Below are 16,451 nucleotides of genomic sequence, written 5' to 3' on the forward strand. Positions count from 1 at the left end.
CTCTCTTTATACAGCCCAGAATCCTTCTGGCAGCAGCCACTGCCTTGTCACACTGTTTTTTCGCCTTTAGATCTTCGGACACTATCACCCCAAGGTCCCTCTCCCCGTCCTTGCATATCAGCTTCTCTCCTCCCAGCATATACGGTTCCTTCCTATTATTAATCCCCAAATGCATTACTCTGCATTTCTTTGCATTGAATTTTAGTTGCCAGGCATCAGACCATTCCTCTAACTTTTGCAGATCCTTTTTCATATTTTCCACTCCCTCTTCGGTGTCTACTCTGTTACAAATCTTGGTATCATCTGCAAAAAGGCACACTTTTCCTTCTAACCCTTCAGCAATGTCACTTACATACATATTGAACAGGATTGGCCCCAGCACCGAACCCTGAGGGACTCCACTAGTCACCTTTCCTTCCTTCGAGCGACTTCCATTAACCACTACCCTCTGGCGTCTGTCCGACAGCCAGTTTCTGACCCAGTTCACCACTTTGGGTCCTAACTTCAGCCCTTCAAGTTTGTTCAACAGCCTCTTATGAGGAACTGTATCAAAGGCTTTGCTGAAATCCAAGTAAATTACATCTAGCATATGTCCTCGATCCAGCTCTCTGGTCACCCAATCAAAAAATTCAATCAGGTTCGTTTGGCACGATTTACCTTTTGTAAAGCCATGTTGCCTCGGATCCTGTAACCCATTAGATTCAAGGAAATACACTATCCTTTCTTTCAGCAACACTTCCATTATTTTTCCAACAACTGAAGTGAGGCTCACCGGCCTGTAGTTTCCTGCTTCATCCCTGTGACCACTTTTATGAATAGGGACCACATCCGCTCTCCTCCAATCCCCAGGAATCACTCCCGTCTCCAGAGATTTGTTGAACAAGTATTTAATAGGACTCGCCAGAACCTCTCTGAGCTCCCTTAGTATCCTGGGATGGATCCCGTCTGGTCCCATCACTTTGTCCACCTTCAGTTTTTCAAGTTGCTCATAAACACCCTCCTCCGTGAACAGCACAGAATCTACTCCATTTTCTCGTGTAACTTTGCCAGACAATCTCGGTCCTTCTCCAGGATTTTCTTCTGTGAACACAGAACAGAAGTATTTGTTTAGCACATTTGCTTTCTCCTCATCACTCTCCACATATTTGTTCCCAGCATCTTTTAGCCTAGCAATTCCATTTTTTATCTTCCTCCTTTCACTAATATATCTGAAAAAATTTTTATCTCCCTTTTTTACATTTTTAGCCATTTGTTCTTCCGCATGTGCCTTCGCCAAACGTATCTCTCTCTTGGCTTCTTTCAGTTTCACCCTGTAGTCCTTTCTGCTCTCCTCTTCTTGGGTTTTTTTATATTTCATGAACGCCAACTCTTTCGCCTTTATTTTCTCAGCCACTAGGTTGGAGAACCATATCGGCTTCCTTTTTCTCTTGTTTTTATTGATTTTCTTCACATAAAGGTCCGTAGCCATTTTTATCGCTCCTTTCAGTTTAGACCACTGTCTTTCCACTTCTCTTATGTCCTCCCACTTTCCCATTGCATTAAAGTCCATACGTTTGAAATCTAGGACTTTAAGTATCGTGCGGCCGCTCTCCACTTTAGCCGTTATATCAAACCAAACCGTTTGATGATCGCTACTACCCAGGTGAGCACCCACTCGAACATTAGAGATACTCTCTCCATTTGTGAGGACCAGATCCAATATCGCTTTTTCCCTTGTGGGTTCCGTCACCATTTGTCTGAGCAGAGCCTCTTGAAAGGCATCCACAATCTCCCTACTTCTTTCCGATTCCGCAGACGGAACATTCCAGTCCGCATCCGGCAGGTTGAAATCTCCCAACAGCAGAACCTCCTCTTTCCTTCCAAACTTTTGGATATCCACAATCAGACCCACTTCCTTCCTCATCCACCAAGTCTGACCAAATCCGTTGTAAATCCGATAAATTTGTTGTAATTCTGCCCTCTTCATCTACGAAGTTGGCTAAATTTGTTGTAAATTTCCCTTTTTCATCTGCCAAGTTTGGCGACAGTTGTTGTAAATCCGATAAATTTGTTGTAAATCTACAAGTCTATGCGGATCCTAATCTAATTTATTGTAAACCGCCTAGAACTCGCTGGGTATGGCGGTATATAAGAATAAAATTATTATTATTATCAATTTGCTGCGATTGAGTCGGAGGTCTGTAGACTACACCCACGTAGATAGAAGTTCCATCTTCTCTTTTCAGAGCAATCCATATCGCTTCTTCCTCTCCCCAGGTCCCTTGCATTTCGGTCGCTTGGATATTGATCTTTACATAGAGAGCTACGCCTCCACCTTTATGACCATCTCTGTCCTTCCTAAAAAGATTATATCCCGGTATGTTTGCATCCCATCCATGTGATTCACTGAACCATGTCTCTGTGATAGCAACAATATCTAGATCTGCCTCTAATATCAGGGCTTGCAGATCATGAACTTTGTTGCTTAGACTGCGAGCATTTGTGGTCATCGCTTTCCAGCTATTTTTCAGCGATAATCTCCTTTTTCGTATGGATTTTTGTGTCGTTTCACTTTCCGTTGCAATACTAAGAAATGAGTTGCTGATATTGCTTATGTTGCAGCCTTTATTACTATCACATCTTTTCTTTTGCCGGGGGTGGTCTCTATAATTGTCCTTCGTACATACACCACCCCCACCTTCTAGTTTAAATGCCTAGAAAAATATTGTCTAAATTTCTCTGCAAGGTTTCTTTTTCCTGCTGTAGTAATATGTAGCCCATCAGTGCAATATAGCTTCTTGTCCTTCCATGTATTCCCCATCCTCCTATGTACCTGAAGCCTTCTTGATGACACCAGGCTCTGAGCCATATATTAAAGTCCTCTGTGTTTTTCACTCTTTGCTCTCCTTTTCCATATGCAGGCAGTATTTCAGAAAAAGCTAAAGTCTTTACAAAAGGTTTCACGCCCTCACCAAGCTCCCGAAAAGCTTTCTGTGCTGCAAGTGTGGAGTTGTTGGCCAGGTCATTTGTTCCCAGATGGATAACAACATCAGTGTTAAAATCCTTAGTTTCTTCCTTAATTATAGTCAGTATTTGCCTGGAACTCCTGGTAGCTGAGGATCCTGGAAGACATTTCACTATTTTGGTCTCCTCGCCCTGTGTTCCAAGGTTAATGCCTCTGATGATGGAATCCCCCAACAGTAATAGTTTTCTGTTTTTGGCTTTTTTATTTGTACTTAGGGTGCTCTTGTTCTCTTGAATTTCCTTCATTGGTTCAAGTCCCACCTCCCTTCTGTTTTCCTGAGTATCGCAGTGCACTAGTGGAGCAAAGGAATTCTGTAGAGGTAATATTAGTGAAGGTGGATGTTTCTGTGTTATATGTCGCAGTCTTCCTGAGCCTACTGTGACCCATTTATTCCTGGGCTGTTTTATTCTTTGAGGTAGAGGTGGTAAGTTGGTATGATTTTGTGGAGTGATGGAAGCTGCTTTAATTGTATTCAATTCCTGTTTAAGTTTGCAGAGCTCCTCCTTAATACTGGCAAGTTGAAGACAGATGGGGCAAGCCTTAAGCCTCCAAATAGTATGTCTTGGAATTAAAGCACCACAGTGATTGCATAGAATAAAGGTCATCTTGATTGGTTGTGAAGTGACTTGATTTGAGTAGTCCTGATTATATGGGTCTCTATATATGAATAGTGGTCCCTGGGGTTGGTGGGACTATAAGTAAGACTACAAGTAAGGCAGAAATATAGGCTCTATACCACCTAAAACACAGTATTTTAAACAAAACTGCAGGTTCTATCAGTGCTACCCTAAAACACAGGATTTATAACAGATTTTCCCTACTTTAGTCACCCTGAGCCACAGGCACCAGAAATATAGGCTCTATACCACCTAAAACACAGTATTTAAAAAAAAAAAAAAAAATGCAGGAAGAGGAAATAAGATTTAACAGAGGAAAGAGAAGGATTTATTTTTTTGTGCTTTTTTATATTTTTTTTTAGTAAGAAACAGGGAGGAGAAGAGAAATTAAGCAGATATAATGCTGAAAACCAGTGAAAAGAGCAGAATATGAAATGCTGAGTAACTTAGCTTTTAGAAGTTCACAGGGCAGCCTTGTTTCAGCCTTGTGATTTATTTTATGTGGGTCAGACATCTAGAATGTTAACTACTAGACTGACAGAACATAAAAGCTGTTAACATACGAAGAAACTGTCTGCATCTCTTGTATCCCATTGAATTGTAGAACATTTGTTTATAAATCTCAAATGTTGGGTGATCAATCAAATTCCTGAGTCACTACGGCGAGGGGACATTTGAAGGACATTGTGGCAAAGAGAACAACAATGGATTCATTATCTTAATACAATCTTTCCACAGGGATTAAACACCGCTTTGGAATGGCAACCTTTCTTTTAGGTACTTTTTACTACTGATTGTCTGTGTTTGTAAACTCCGAGGTCTGCTCCCTTCTTAAGTCCTTTAGTGGGGAATCTGAGTAATGCATTCATAAAATAATATGTTTCTGTGAGATGGGTGGGTATATGAAAATATTGTTGCAGTTATAATGATAACTGTTAAGGTGAGATGTGTTACACACTTCAGTAAAGTTTCAACGTACTGAACATACTGATTGGTAGCAGCAGCACAGTGCCTTATAGTGCAGAACTCACAATTCTCTTTCCTTTATCTACAACTTCTGGTCAACAACAGCTCACAAGTTACAGACTAGTCTGGTGAGGTCTCTAAGGAAAGAAAACTTATAAATGGCTGAAAATCTCACTAAGGCACTACTGGGAAAAGTGCCATACATAGTAATGGAACAAGTAAAAAATATATATATATAAAATTGCAACTTAAAAGGTGGAAAGCTCATGTCTTCACATCAACTCCAGTGATGCATTATCGACTGGCTTCATGGAAAGTTGACAGTGGCAGATAGAAAATGATGCACATGTATAGTGAGGCAGCTCAGAAGCTTTCAGTTATACTAAGCTGGGATATTTTCTCATCTGTGGGCTCCACTAGTAACATCATCCATATGTGATGCTGAGAGCTCAAAATTCTCCTTGGAGAAATTTAAGTTTTCTAAGTTGACGTTTCTATGGTTTCACTTGCATGTGCATGTTCATTTGGACAACTGTGCAAGCATTTTGTCTTTCAGTAAGGTGAAGTTACTCACCTGCAGCAGGTGTTCTCTGAGGACAGCAGAACACATATTGCCACTTATGGGACCTTTTTTGTTTTTAATTTTGCTTTTTATTTGTTCAAATAAAAAGAAAAGAACAACAAAAAAATCCCATAAGTATTAAATGATGTCCTACTTGTCCTCGAATAAACATCTTAAAATAAAACAAAACAGAAATGCCTGTTAAAAAGAAAAATGCATTTCATGTGTTACTCAGCAGTTTCTTTCTCCTTTGGTCTCAACTCACTTGGAACCAGCTTTTAAGTATAAGTTTACCATGACACTAGTTAACTACAGATATTCCTTCAATATTTTAAAATTCCCTCTCATCTAACCCAACCATGATCATGACAATCCTTGGCCTAAGCTATGGGCTCTGGTTCCCTCTGAAAATCAATATATCCAGACTCTGAACGGGCCCCAAAGTGACAGGCTGGGTCAAGAACTGATTGGGTGGAAGGCGACAGAGTTTAGTGATCAATGGAGATCGCTCTGAGGAAAAGGGATGTTACCAGTGGTGTGCCTCAAGGGTCTGTTCTTGGGCCTATTCTTTTTAACATTTTTATAAATGATATTGCTGAAGGGTTGTCGGGTAAGATTTGCCTCTTTGCGAATGATACCAAAATTTGCACTAGAGTAGACACCCAGGATGATGTGAATAACAAGAAGAAAGACCTGGCACAGCTTGAAGAATGGTCTGAAATTTGGCAGCTAAAATTTAATGCTAAGAAATGCAAGGACAGGCATTTGGGCTACAAAAACCTGAGGGACCAGTACAATTTAGGGGGTGAAGAACTTATGTGCATGACAGAAGAATGGAACTTGGGTGTGATTGTATGTGATGATCTTAAGGTGGCCAAACAGGTTGAAAAGTTGGCGGTGAAAGCTAGAAGGATGCTAGGTTGCATAGGGAGAGGTGTGGCCAGTAGGAAAAAGGAGGTATTGATGCCCCTGTGTAAGACTTTGGTGAAACCTCATTTAGAATATTGTGTACAATTCTGGAGGCTGCATCTTCAAAAAGATATAAAAAGGATGGAGTCGGTCCAGAAGAAGGCTACTAAAATGGTTATGTGGTCTTCATCATAAGGCATATGGGGACAGACTTAAATATCTTAATCTGAATACTTTAGAGGAAAGGCGGGAGAGGGGAGATATGATAGAGACGTTTAAATACCTATGTACTGTAAATGCACATGAGTAGAGTCTCTTTCATTTGAAAGGAAACTCTGCAATGATAGGGCATAGAATGAAGTTAAGAGGTGATAGGCTCCGGAATAATCTAAGGAAATATTTTTTTATAGAATGGGTGGTAGATGCATGGAACCCCAGAAAAGGTGGTGGAGACAGAGACTGTGTCTGAATTCAAAAGGGCCTGGGATAGGGAAGTGGGATCTCTCAGAGAGATTAAGAGATAACGGTTACTGCGGATGGGCAAACTAGATGGGTCATTTGGCCTTTATCTGCTATCATGTTTCTCTGTTTCTGGATATAGGTGACACTACTCAGCAATAGGTGTGAATGAATGCTAGTTCTTTATTAACTCCAGTTTTGGGCAACCCAATGATCCATAGCTGGCTTTGGAAATTCAACCTATAACCCGCTTAGCATTGAGCAGCAATACTTGCCATGGAGTTAGCCAGCCTGTGAAAGCTCCCTTCACATTTTTTTGTTTAATAAAGCACCAGTCATTCATCTTATTTTTAATGATAATCTACCAAGATTTCCAAGTCTCAACTAGAAGATACTGTACCTTATAAACTACTGTTGCCATAAACTGTGGATAAGGTTGCTGATTAGATAAGAATTCTCCAATAACTTTGTTCATAATATCTTGAGGTGGGAAAAAATCATCCAAAAACTGAGGGAGGATCCGTGCCACCACTCGAGCTTCAGAGGGAAACCCTTTCCTGATCCTAGATTTTAAAAAGAAAGGAAACAAGAAATTAGTATAATGCAACTGTATTTAGCTGGACATTTTGGGGGCATTCTATAACTGGATGCTCTCTTCTAAGTGGCCAGTGCTGCATGGGGAACACTTATTCTATAACAGAATCTACTGTAGGTATTCAAGATTTCTGTTATAGAATAGTAGTGTAAACCCACATGGTCAACATGGCTTACAATATAGAAATGTGACAGTATATGTGCTTAAGTGGGAGTCATATCCATGTCCTGTCTATGCTTTGCCCATGAGTATGCCCCCATGCAGTTACATGTTAATGTGCTTATGCACACCCTTATAGAATATTGAGCAGTCTAATTATGTGCACAAGGTAAGTGGAACTGTATGCATGCAGTTATAGAACTGCCCTTATAACATATATAGCAAATTTTCTTGTTCCAATACTTGAGGAGAACATAGCTATCATTCTGCTAATCCTTCTGGCCTAGACTGCTGTCTCCAGTAAAAAGATATTATGTACTTACCCTGGTATGCTCTTTTCCAGTAGATAGGGGAGACATTCTAGACAAGTGGGTAGTATCCCAATGGCCACATGCCATCTGCAGAAAGAATCCAATCTGTGACTCTGCTCTACTTCAGTGTGCTCTCTAGCTCCACCTACAGTTAGTACCCAAGCACCAAGAGCCATCTTATAACGTGAAGTAGAGACACCCATGGCAAGGAAGACCACAAACAACTGTTCTGCTTAAGGATAAACATGAAAACAACAAATGCATCTGAGGAGCTCAGAAACGACCCTTGCATAAAACAGTGACATATAAGCAAAGTCTTCCCAGTCCAAGGGCTGACTAACATCCAAGAAGCAATTTGGAGAAGCAGAAACAGACAGTAGGCAGGTGTAGGAAGGAAAGCGTGGGAGTCTAGAATGTTTCAGCTATCTACTGGAAAAGAGCTTACCAAGGCAAGTACATAATTTCTTTTTCCAGTACAATAGGAGAGACATTCTAGACAAGTGGGACGTACCAAAACAGTCCCTAAATGCTAAGGTGGGCTAACTGCACTGACTCGGAAAACTGACGACCCGAAGGCAGAATCCTGTCTCACTGCCACATCCATTCTGAAATATTTGGCAAACGTGTGCAAAGAGAACCATGCAGAGTTCCTCAAGAGAGCCCGCACTAACTTCAGCCTACGAAGAAATCATAGTTCCAGAAGAATGCGCCTTAATAGAGACGGGAGACTGAGTCCTGGACAGAATATAGGCTGACAAAATGGCCTACGGATCCACCTGGAAACGGGGGCCTTGGAAGCGCTTAACAGAATGAGACAGCACAAACAGATAGTCAGAGAGATGAAAGTTGTTAATGACCTCTAGGTAGCGAAGAAGCACCCTGCGCACATCAAGTGTTTTCAAAAGATGATCTTGTGGCCTGAAACCAGTAGGCTGAAAAACAGGCAAACACAACTCCACGTCTTATATCCTGCAATTTCAACAGATAATCACTGCGGTTTACAGCAAGATGAGTTACATTTGTGATACAGTGTTAAGAGAAAAGCGAGTTTAACATTATGGAAGCCGAAATCAACTTCAGCAGGAAAGAAGAAACTGTGTGCAAGGAAGACTAGCTACTGAGAATTGGTAGAATGTCTCTCTACAAAAAAGAGCTTGAAGTTCTGAGACATGGTTCAATAAAGTAACAGCGACCAGAAAGACAATCTAGAAAGTCAAGGCCAAGAGGGAAGCATCCCAAATAGGCTCAAAAGGAGCTGTGGTACAGCCATACAGCACCCGGTTGAGGTCACACAAAGGGAACAGTGGTTTTATTGGCGGTCTAATGCAAAGAGCCCCTTGCAGAAATCTGGCACTGGTAGGGTGAGACGCCCAAGACTAAGGATGGTCCCGGACTCTGAAACAAGAGAGCCCCGCCACTTGGACACAAAGGCAAAAACCACCAAAATTGGAGCAGAATATGGCTCCGTCCATTCCTGGTCAAACCAATGCTGGAAAGTCTGCCATGCCCTAGTGCAGGCAGACACAGTAGTCGACTTCATAGACTTGAGGAGCGTGGCAATAACTACCTCCGAATAGGCTGTGTGCGCTAAAGCTGCATAGGCAAAAGCCATGCCATAAGAGCAAAACTAAGAGCAAAGTGAACCAGGTCCTCCATAGAGACCGGATCCTGAGAAAGCAGGTCCGGAGGGACGCCGAATCTAAGGCCACGACCTTTGCCAAGACGAAGCAGATCTGTGTACCATGGCTTGAGGGCAGTCTGGAGCCACCAGAATTACATGGCCTGGTATGGTAGCTTTCCACTAAATGACTCAGCCTATCATGGGCCAGGGAGGAAAGACATATAGGTGAATCCCCTGAGGCCACAGCTGCACAAGTGCATCGAGATCTGTGCTGTCAGGCTCGGATCTGTGACTGTAGAATTGAGGCATTGTCATGCTCTATGCCATGGCCTTGAGGATGAAGTGGAGCTGGCCTCAGCGTTGCGCAATGGCTTGAAACTCTGCTGAGGACAGCTCCCACTTGCCCGGATTCAAAGTCTGTCTGCAGAAAGAGTCGACTGGTACATTGTCGACTCCTGCCACATGTGCTGCAGAAAATGCCTGCAGATGACATACCATCCACAGAAAGAGAAGGTAGACCTCCTGAGCCAGAGAGGTTCTACTGGCACCTCACTGGCAATGGACATAGACTACTGCCATTGTGTTGTAGGAGAAGACTGACCACTTGGCCCTCTATAAACAAACTGGAATCGTATCAGAGTCAGCCGAATGGCTCTCAGCTCCAATCAGTCGATTGACAATGTTCTCAGATGGGACAAGGAGTACATTGGGCTCCCTAGCCCCAAAAGCTGGCATGTTGTCATCACTACAACCCAGGAGACAATCCTCAGCAGTATGCCCCCGAACAGTGAATGTGATAGAAGACACCAAGTCATGCTGGCCCGAGTCTCCAGGGAAGACTGGCTCATAATGCAGTCTTGTGCAGAGCCCAACAAGAAAGAAAGGCATGCTGGAGACGGCACCTTTGAGCTCTCACCCAAAGAACCACATCCAATGCAGTTGCCAGAGACTTTAGGACAGCCCTATGCCAATGGAGTAGGTTCCTACAAGAAGGGACAAACTGGGAGAACACAGCTACTGTAAACTTGCATCTGTAAGACAGACGCGGCCAGCTGTTGCTTTGAACAGAACACCTAGATATTCCAGAGGGTGTGTGGGTGTCAGACTGTTCCATCTGGAGCTCACAATGCAACCAAGGTCCTCCAGAACAGGAATCACTGGATCCACTGTATGGCGACCCTCGGGTAATGAGGGAACTCTTTATCAGGCAGTCATCCAAGTAAGAGTGGACTGGCAGACCCATGTTCCATAGATAAGCTGCCACTATCAGCACCACCTTGGAGAAGGTACGGAGAGCCCAAAATGGGCAATGATTGTTATTCTTTGTTCATTTTTTTTTTTTAAACATGCAACATGCAATCGGCATATGCACGTAAGTTTCTGTGAAATCCAGAGAGGCAAGGAACTCTCCTAGGGCCATCACTGTAATGACAGATCGAACTGTCTCAATGCAAATGCGTGGAACCACGAGAGCCACATTTACATGCTGGAGAGCCAGGACAGGCCCTCAAGCATCAGAGCCTCTTTGTTCTTTTTTTTTTGTTAGGCATGAAGAAGAATATGGAATAGCCACAAGAGCTCAAGATATTGAGCAGCCCTGGCTCTATAGCTTGAATATCCAGCAAGCGTTATACAGTAGCTTGCCCCTTGAGTCCTGTGAAAGGTCAACTTGTGGGAGAGTGCACAAACCAATCCATCAGAAGCCAGGCAAGTCCGAGATGAAGCCTGACCAAAGAACGTCCAAGACCCACAGAGCACACGAAAGGCGAGCCCAGGCTGGCCGGCAACTGAGAATCTGCCCCCTATCTATAGAGGGGCATACTTCGGACTGGTATCACTGCACCTTTGTGAGAGAAACAGGAGGCAGAAGGCTGGAAATGCTGTCAATTGGAGTACCACTGTGGGAGCTCAGGGAAAACGTGGCAGTCGTATATGGACAGAATTGCCCAGAGCCACGAACAAGAAGAGCGACCAGAACCTCTAAAGAATCTGAGTCTGCCATCAGGCAGGTTCATAGGGTGATGGTCCACCACAGAAATCATGAAGTCATCCAGTCCCTGGCCAAACCAAAACCATTCCATAAAGGAAAGGTTAGCCGAAGGAGCCTTGTAAAGGGAATGAGCAACTCAGTGGCAAATCCGGAGCATCCAGCAAGCAAGAACAGAGTATGCCAGCACCTTAGCCAGTACTCACATAAGATGACAAAAGAAGGAGAGGAGGAAGCTTTACAGCCTCAGTCTCTAGAGCAGGGGTGTCCAACCTGCAGCCCCGTGAAGTATTTTGTGCGGCTCCAGTCGAGGGCAATGCAGTGTTTTCCTCTGCTGCCCCCGGGTGTTTACCGTCTTGCCGGCTCCCTCCTCTGTCTTGCTGCAGCATTTGCGCGGCCCCAGAAACACTTTTTTTGACCAATGCGGCCCAGGGAAGCCAAAAGGTTGGACACCCCTGCTCTAGAGCATCTCAGCCAAGGCAGGTGCGAGCGACAAAGGATGCCGCTGAAGCAATCTTAATGCCTAAAGCAGCTGCAGCAAAAGCTCCAGAGGACATCATCCACTTGGCGGTCCTGCATATCTGTAAGCACCACAACACCTGCCCTGGAAAAGAGGTGCTGGAAAACACTTGCACAACTCAAAAATCCACCCTAGGCTATCCCAGCTGCTGCTGGCACTCCTGTGCCAGCGGATAACAGCGAGATAATGTCCACGCTATCTTAAGAGCTCCTTCCAAAGAGATATACTGCTCTGAGATTAAATTACTCATATCAGGGTGCCAGGGAAAGGCGGAAGACTGGGAGCGCAATCCACAAAGCCAGGAGGAAAAAGTGGACAGAACCGGCCGAGTGACCAAATCAATTCCTGCAGAGACTCAGACATAAGAGCCGGCAAAGCTGCTCCTGAGGACTCCGAAGAGCCAGAATACAGTCCCTGATTTCCTGTTCCTGGAAGTGCTGCACTAGAGAATACAAGACCAGCAAGCTGGTCATCATCTGAAGAATCACCCAGATCAGGATTAGGCAGCACTGGAACAGCGGCGGACTGAGAGAAGATGTGCCCATAGAAGAAATGCCACTTACAGATCAGAGGCAGAGTGTGACTGCGCAGGGGAAGAATGCCATAAAGTCTGTGAAAGCCTCTAGCTTCTGGGGCACAAAGTCACCCTGAGATGATGGAAGAATGCTGTTCTGAGGCTGTGGTGGGTCCGTAGCCTTGTGCATGGAACCATCAGCCGTACCGAGCCCCCAAAACAAAATAAGTCACTCCACCAAGCTAGCAGAGTATTTAGTCATTTGCTGAATCAGGGGAAAGACTAAGCTTTGCGCTGCCACCTTTCCTGGCTGTGCCACGCAATATGGTGCAAAACTCTCCAAAAGCTGGCAAGAATCCACATTAGGGCAACCCAAGGACTCCTTCCCAACAAGTTAGGAGGCAAAAGTGCAGTTTTGGAAAAGCAGGGAGCTTTTGAAAAAAAAAAAAAAAAAGATTGCTAAAAATCCAAGATGGTAACCGCTAAGAAATTTATGCCAAAATTGTGATTTTTTTTGTATATAGCAAACAATAAAAATGGCAATTTTAGGATTTTTCAGGTGGGGGAACACAGAGGGACATGCATAAACCTTGAAAACTGCTAAATTTAGCCCCTCCCCAATCGATTCACCTCACATACTGTGACAGCCTTTATTCACTGTGACCTGTGCTGAAATGCTTTAAATATAGCCTGCCACAACTCTCTCACAGTAGCTGGAATCAGAGAACCATTGCCTCATGCTTAGAATGCTTTCATGATATTCATCTTTGGGCTTCCAGTCAGACTCCATGCCCGACCACACCTCCACCCCTGCAAACCGATGGATGCGCTCAGGAATGGGCGAAGGCGTGGAATGCAGCTAGCACCCTTTGAGACACCACCAAGTCTCTTAGGTATGCCCAAAAGCCTGCACCAAATTATGTCTGACAGTAGGAGAAATGGGGACGGTCCAACTTCCTCAGAAGCAGATGCAGGCTGGCTGACAGGTACCCATTGGGACTAGCATGTCAGCTGCAGACAGAAGTCTGAGTTCTCCACGCAGGCAGAGCTTAATAATCACTCTGAGCACAAGAAATCCTGAAAAAAGGGACAAAAAACACCAAATAAAATAAGATAAAGGAGGGAGCAGAACAAATACACTCCTGCTGGCACATGTGGAGAAGGGAAAAACTGTAGGTGGAGCTAGAAAGCACATTGAAGTAGAGCAGAGTCACAAAGAGAAAATCTGGATTGGATTCCATCTGCAGATGGCCTTTGGGATACTACCTACTTGTCTAGAATGTCTCCCCTATTGCACTGGAATAAATGTTATGTCCATAAATGTCATGATCTTTCTTCTGCAATCATGATAGCTTAAGCCTGTTGGAAACCCCTTTTTAAAACAAAAGCCCTAAAAGGCTGATCATTCTTTACACCATCTGCTTTCACTGTGTTTTGCTATAAAGCACAATTCCTCACAAGTGGCTTTTTCTCATTTATTTCAATTGCTCAGGCAACATCACTGAATTTCTGATGTTCATCACTTCAAGCTGACAATTATGCTCAGAGCGTAAGTCTGTTGCTGTCCTCCCTTTGCATTCATCATCTTGTCACTGATCATCAAAAAGAATCTCTGACAAATCAAAAGAAGCTAAATCCCCTTTTTTCTTATATTTCATCTGCAAATCAATTTTTTGATGCAATTTGTTCAGTTCCTTGGGAGAAAGAAATTATTGTGACAGTGATATTACTTAAATATGGTTAAAGTATAAGAAATATTACACAATTTTAGATTCATCAGATTTCAATTCAAATGTACAATCTCTATATGTATATTTTTAGAACCAAAGAATGCTAAACCAATGGAATGCATCACAATTATATTTGATATACTCTCATTGCAGCAGTACTTCCATTTCTCGCTTATCCCTAAGATACATGAAAAAGTTTGGTCTTGGAGATCTGGATGACTCAGTGGATTAATAAAGGAATAAATATATTTTTACTTCCAGGCTGGCAATGAAAATCATTACTATCAGAAAACTGTGTGGTGGTCAATACGAAATATGTTCTCCATGCATAGATTGACTATATATTAGAGAATGACAAGGGGAAAAAATCTGTCCCCGTCACCGCCCCGTCCCCGGCTCACCGTCCCCTTCACCACCATTCCCTTCACCGCCCCGTCACCGTCACTGCCATCCCATTCACCGCCCCGTCACCGTCCCCGCAGCATCCATATAAGCCTCAGTACTGCGAAACACCATGAAGACAGAAGAGAGTCCTGCCACTACTACTACTGCACTGAGAATCTGTTTCAGTGCCTCTGCCCTGTAGTAAAAACAGAACATAAAATAAATCAATTGACTTGTCCTCCCTTGCAATGACGTGTCCCCCATGTTCACCTATAGCTCGAATCAGGTCAATTGTGCACACTAAAAATGCCCACCTGAGCACATAATCATGCAGATGCTGCAGTACAATGAGCAACAGGAGGGTATGGAACGTGAGCGCAGGCAGGCAGTGATACAAAAACAGCAGACACCTGACCGATTGCAGCGTTCCGCCATCTCCCTCCCTCCACCTCACCTTAGATGTAGAGTATGCCGGCTTTCTTTTTCACCCAGCCGCACGCGCGGCTGCTCATTTGTTCAATATTCTCCTTTGACACAACCGGAAACAGGAAGTTGCAGGAGAGGAGAAGATTGATCAACTTGAGCAGCTGCGTGTGCGCGGCTTTTTGAACGCATGCGGCTGGGCGAAAAAGAAAGCCGTCATACTCTACATCAGTGTTTTTCAACCTTTTTACACCCATGGACCGGCAGAAATAAAATAATTATTTTGTGGACTGGCAAACTACTAGGACTAAAATTTAAAAACCCCGCGAGCTCCGTCACCTCAGTAACTATAGAAAAATAGACAAATATAGTGCAAAATATAGACAGCAGATATAAATTCTCAAAACTGACACGTTTTGATCACTAAATTGAAAATAAAATAATTTTTCCTACCTTTGCTGTCTGGTGATTGATTTCATGAGTCTCTGGTTGCGTTTCCTTCTGTCTGTGTATCCTTTCTTTCTGCACTCAGGCCCAAGAATTGTCCCTTTCTATTCCCTCCCTCTTTCCTTCCTATGTCCTTAGTGCCCCCGGTGCCTCCTTCCCATGTCTTTAGTGCCCCCATTGCCTCCTTCCCATGCTTTTAGTGCCCCCAGTGCCTCCTTCCCATGTCTTTAGTGCCCCCAGTGCCTCCTTCCCATGTCCTTAGTGCCCCTTCCTATCTTTAGTGCCCCCAGTGCCTCCTTCCCATATCCTTAGTGCCCCTTCCTGTCTTTAGTGCCCCAGTGCCTCCTTCCCATATCCTTAGTGCCCCTTCCTGTCTTTAGTGCCCCCAGTGCATCCTTCCCATGTCTTTAGTGCCCCTAGTGCCTCCTTCCTATGTCCCTCTCACTGCCTTCCACACTTTGTCCCACCCCCACCCCCGAATCCTGCCTGCCTGCCTGTCTACCTCTCTCCCTCTCTCCCTAGCCATAGCCAGCCTGCTGCCTCCCTGCCGCTCAAAAAAAAAAAGCCTCCCTCCTTCCTTTCCCCTGCTCTTACCGCCATGCTGCAGTTGCTAAAGCCGACAGGAAGTCTTTCCGACGTCAATTCTGACGTCGGAGAGGACGTTCTGGGCCCAGACGTCGGAAAGACTTCCTGTCGGCTTTAGCAACTGCAGCAGGGCGGTAAGAGCAGGGGAAATGGAAGGAGGCTTTTTTTTTTTTTTTACACCTGTTCCTTAATCTTGCCGGCCCTGCGCAGACCGGCAGAAATTTCCTGCGGACCGGCGGTTAAAGAACAGTGCTCTACATCTAAGGTGAGGTGGAGAGAGGGAGATGGCAGAATGCTGCGATAGGGCGGGTGGGGACTGCGCAATCCTTGATTGCCTCACTGCAGAGACAAGTCCATTCACCGCTCCACGGGGCGGTGAATGGCCTTGTCCCCATCCCCGCAGAGGCCACTATTTTTTCTTCCACGTTTCGGCGGGTTACCCGTGGCTACTCGCGGCTAGCTGCGGGTAACAACCACCGTGTCATTCTCTACTATATATCATCAAACTGCCTTCATGGAGGAGTATCCTGATAGTGCAGTGGCCTGACAACCAGAAGAACTGAGTTAAAGTTGCATTATATTTGATATACCGCTTATTGAAGCCAAGCGGTTTCCATACAAATTTTACAAAAATCTTTAAAAAATACTGTATAAATAA

General features: G+C 44.1%; 1 protein-coding gene across 6 annotated transcripts in view; it reads right to left on the minus strand.

Annotated features, from left to right (window-relative positions):
* Positions 1-16,451, minus strand: part of HTT (huntingtin) — an 831,912-nt gene that overhangs the window by 20,357 nt on the left and 795,104 nt on the right. For all 6 annotated transcript variants that reach the window (XM_033950363.1, XM_033950354.1, XM_033950401.1 and 3 more), the window contains one exon: positions 6,918-7,080. In XM_033950363.1, coding sequence (XP_033806254.1) covers positions 6,918-7,080 — 163 coding nt within the window. The remainder of the gene's footprint in view (positions 1-6,917; positions 7,081-16,451) is intronic.

This window comes from Geotrypetes seraphini, chromosome 1, assembly GCF_902459505.1.
Source record: "Geotrypetes seraphini chromosome 1, aGeoSer1.1, whole genome shotgun sequence".
Lineage (NCBI taxonomy): Eukaryota > Metazoa > Chordata > Amphibia > Gymnophiona > Dermophiidae > Geotrypetes > Geotrypetes seraphini.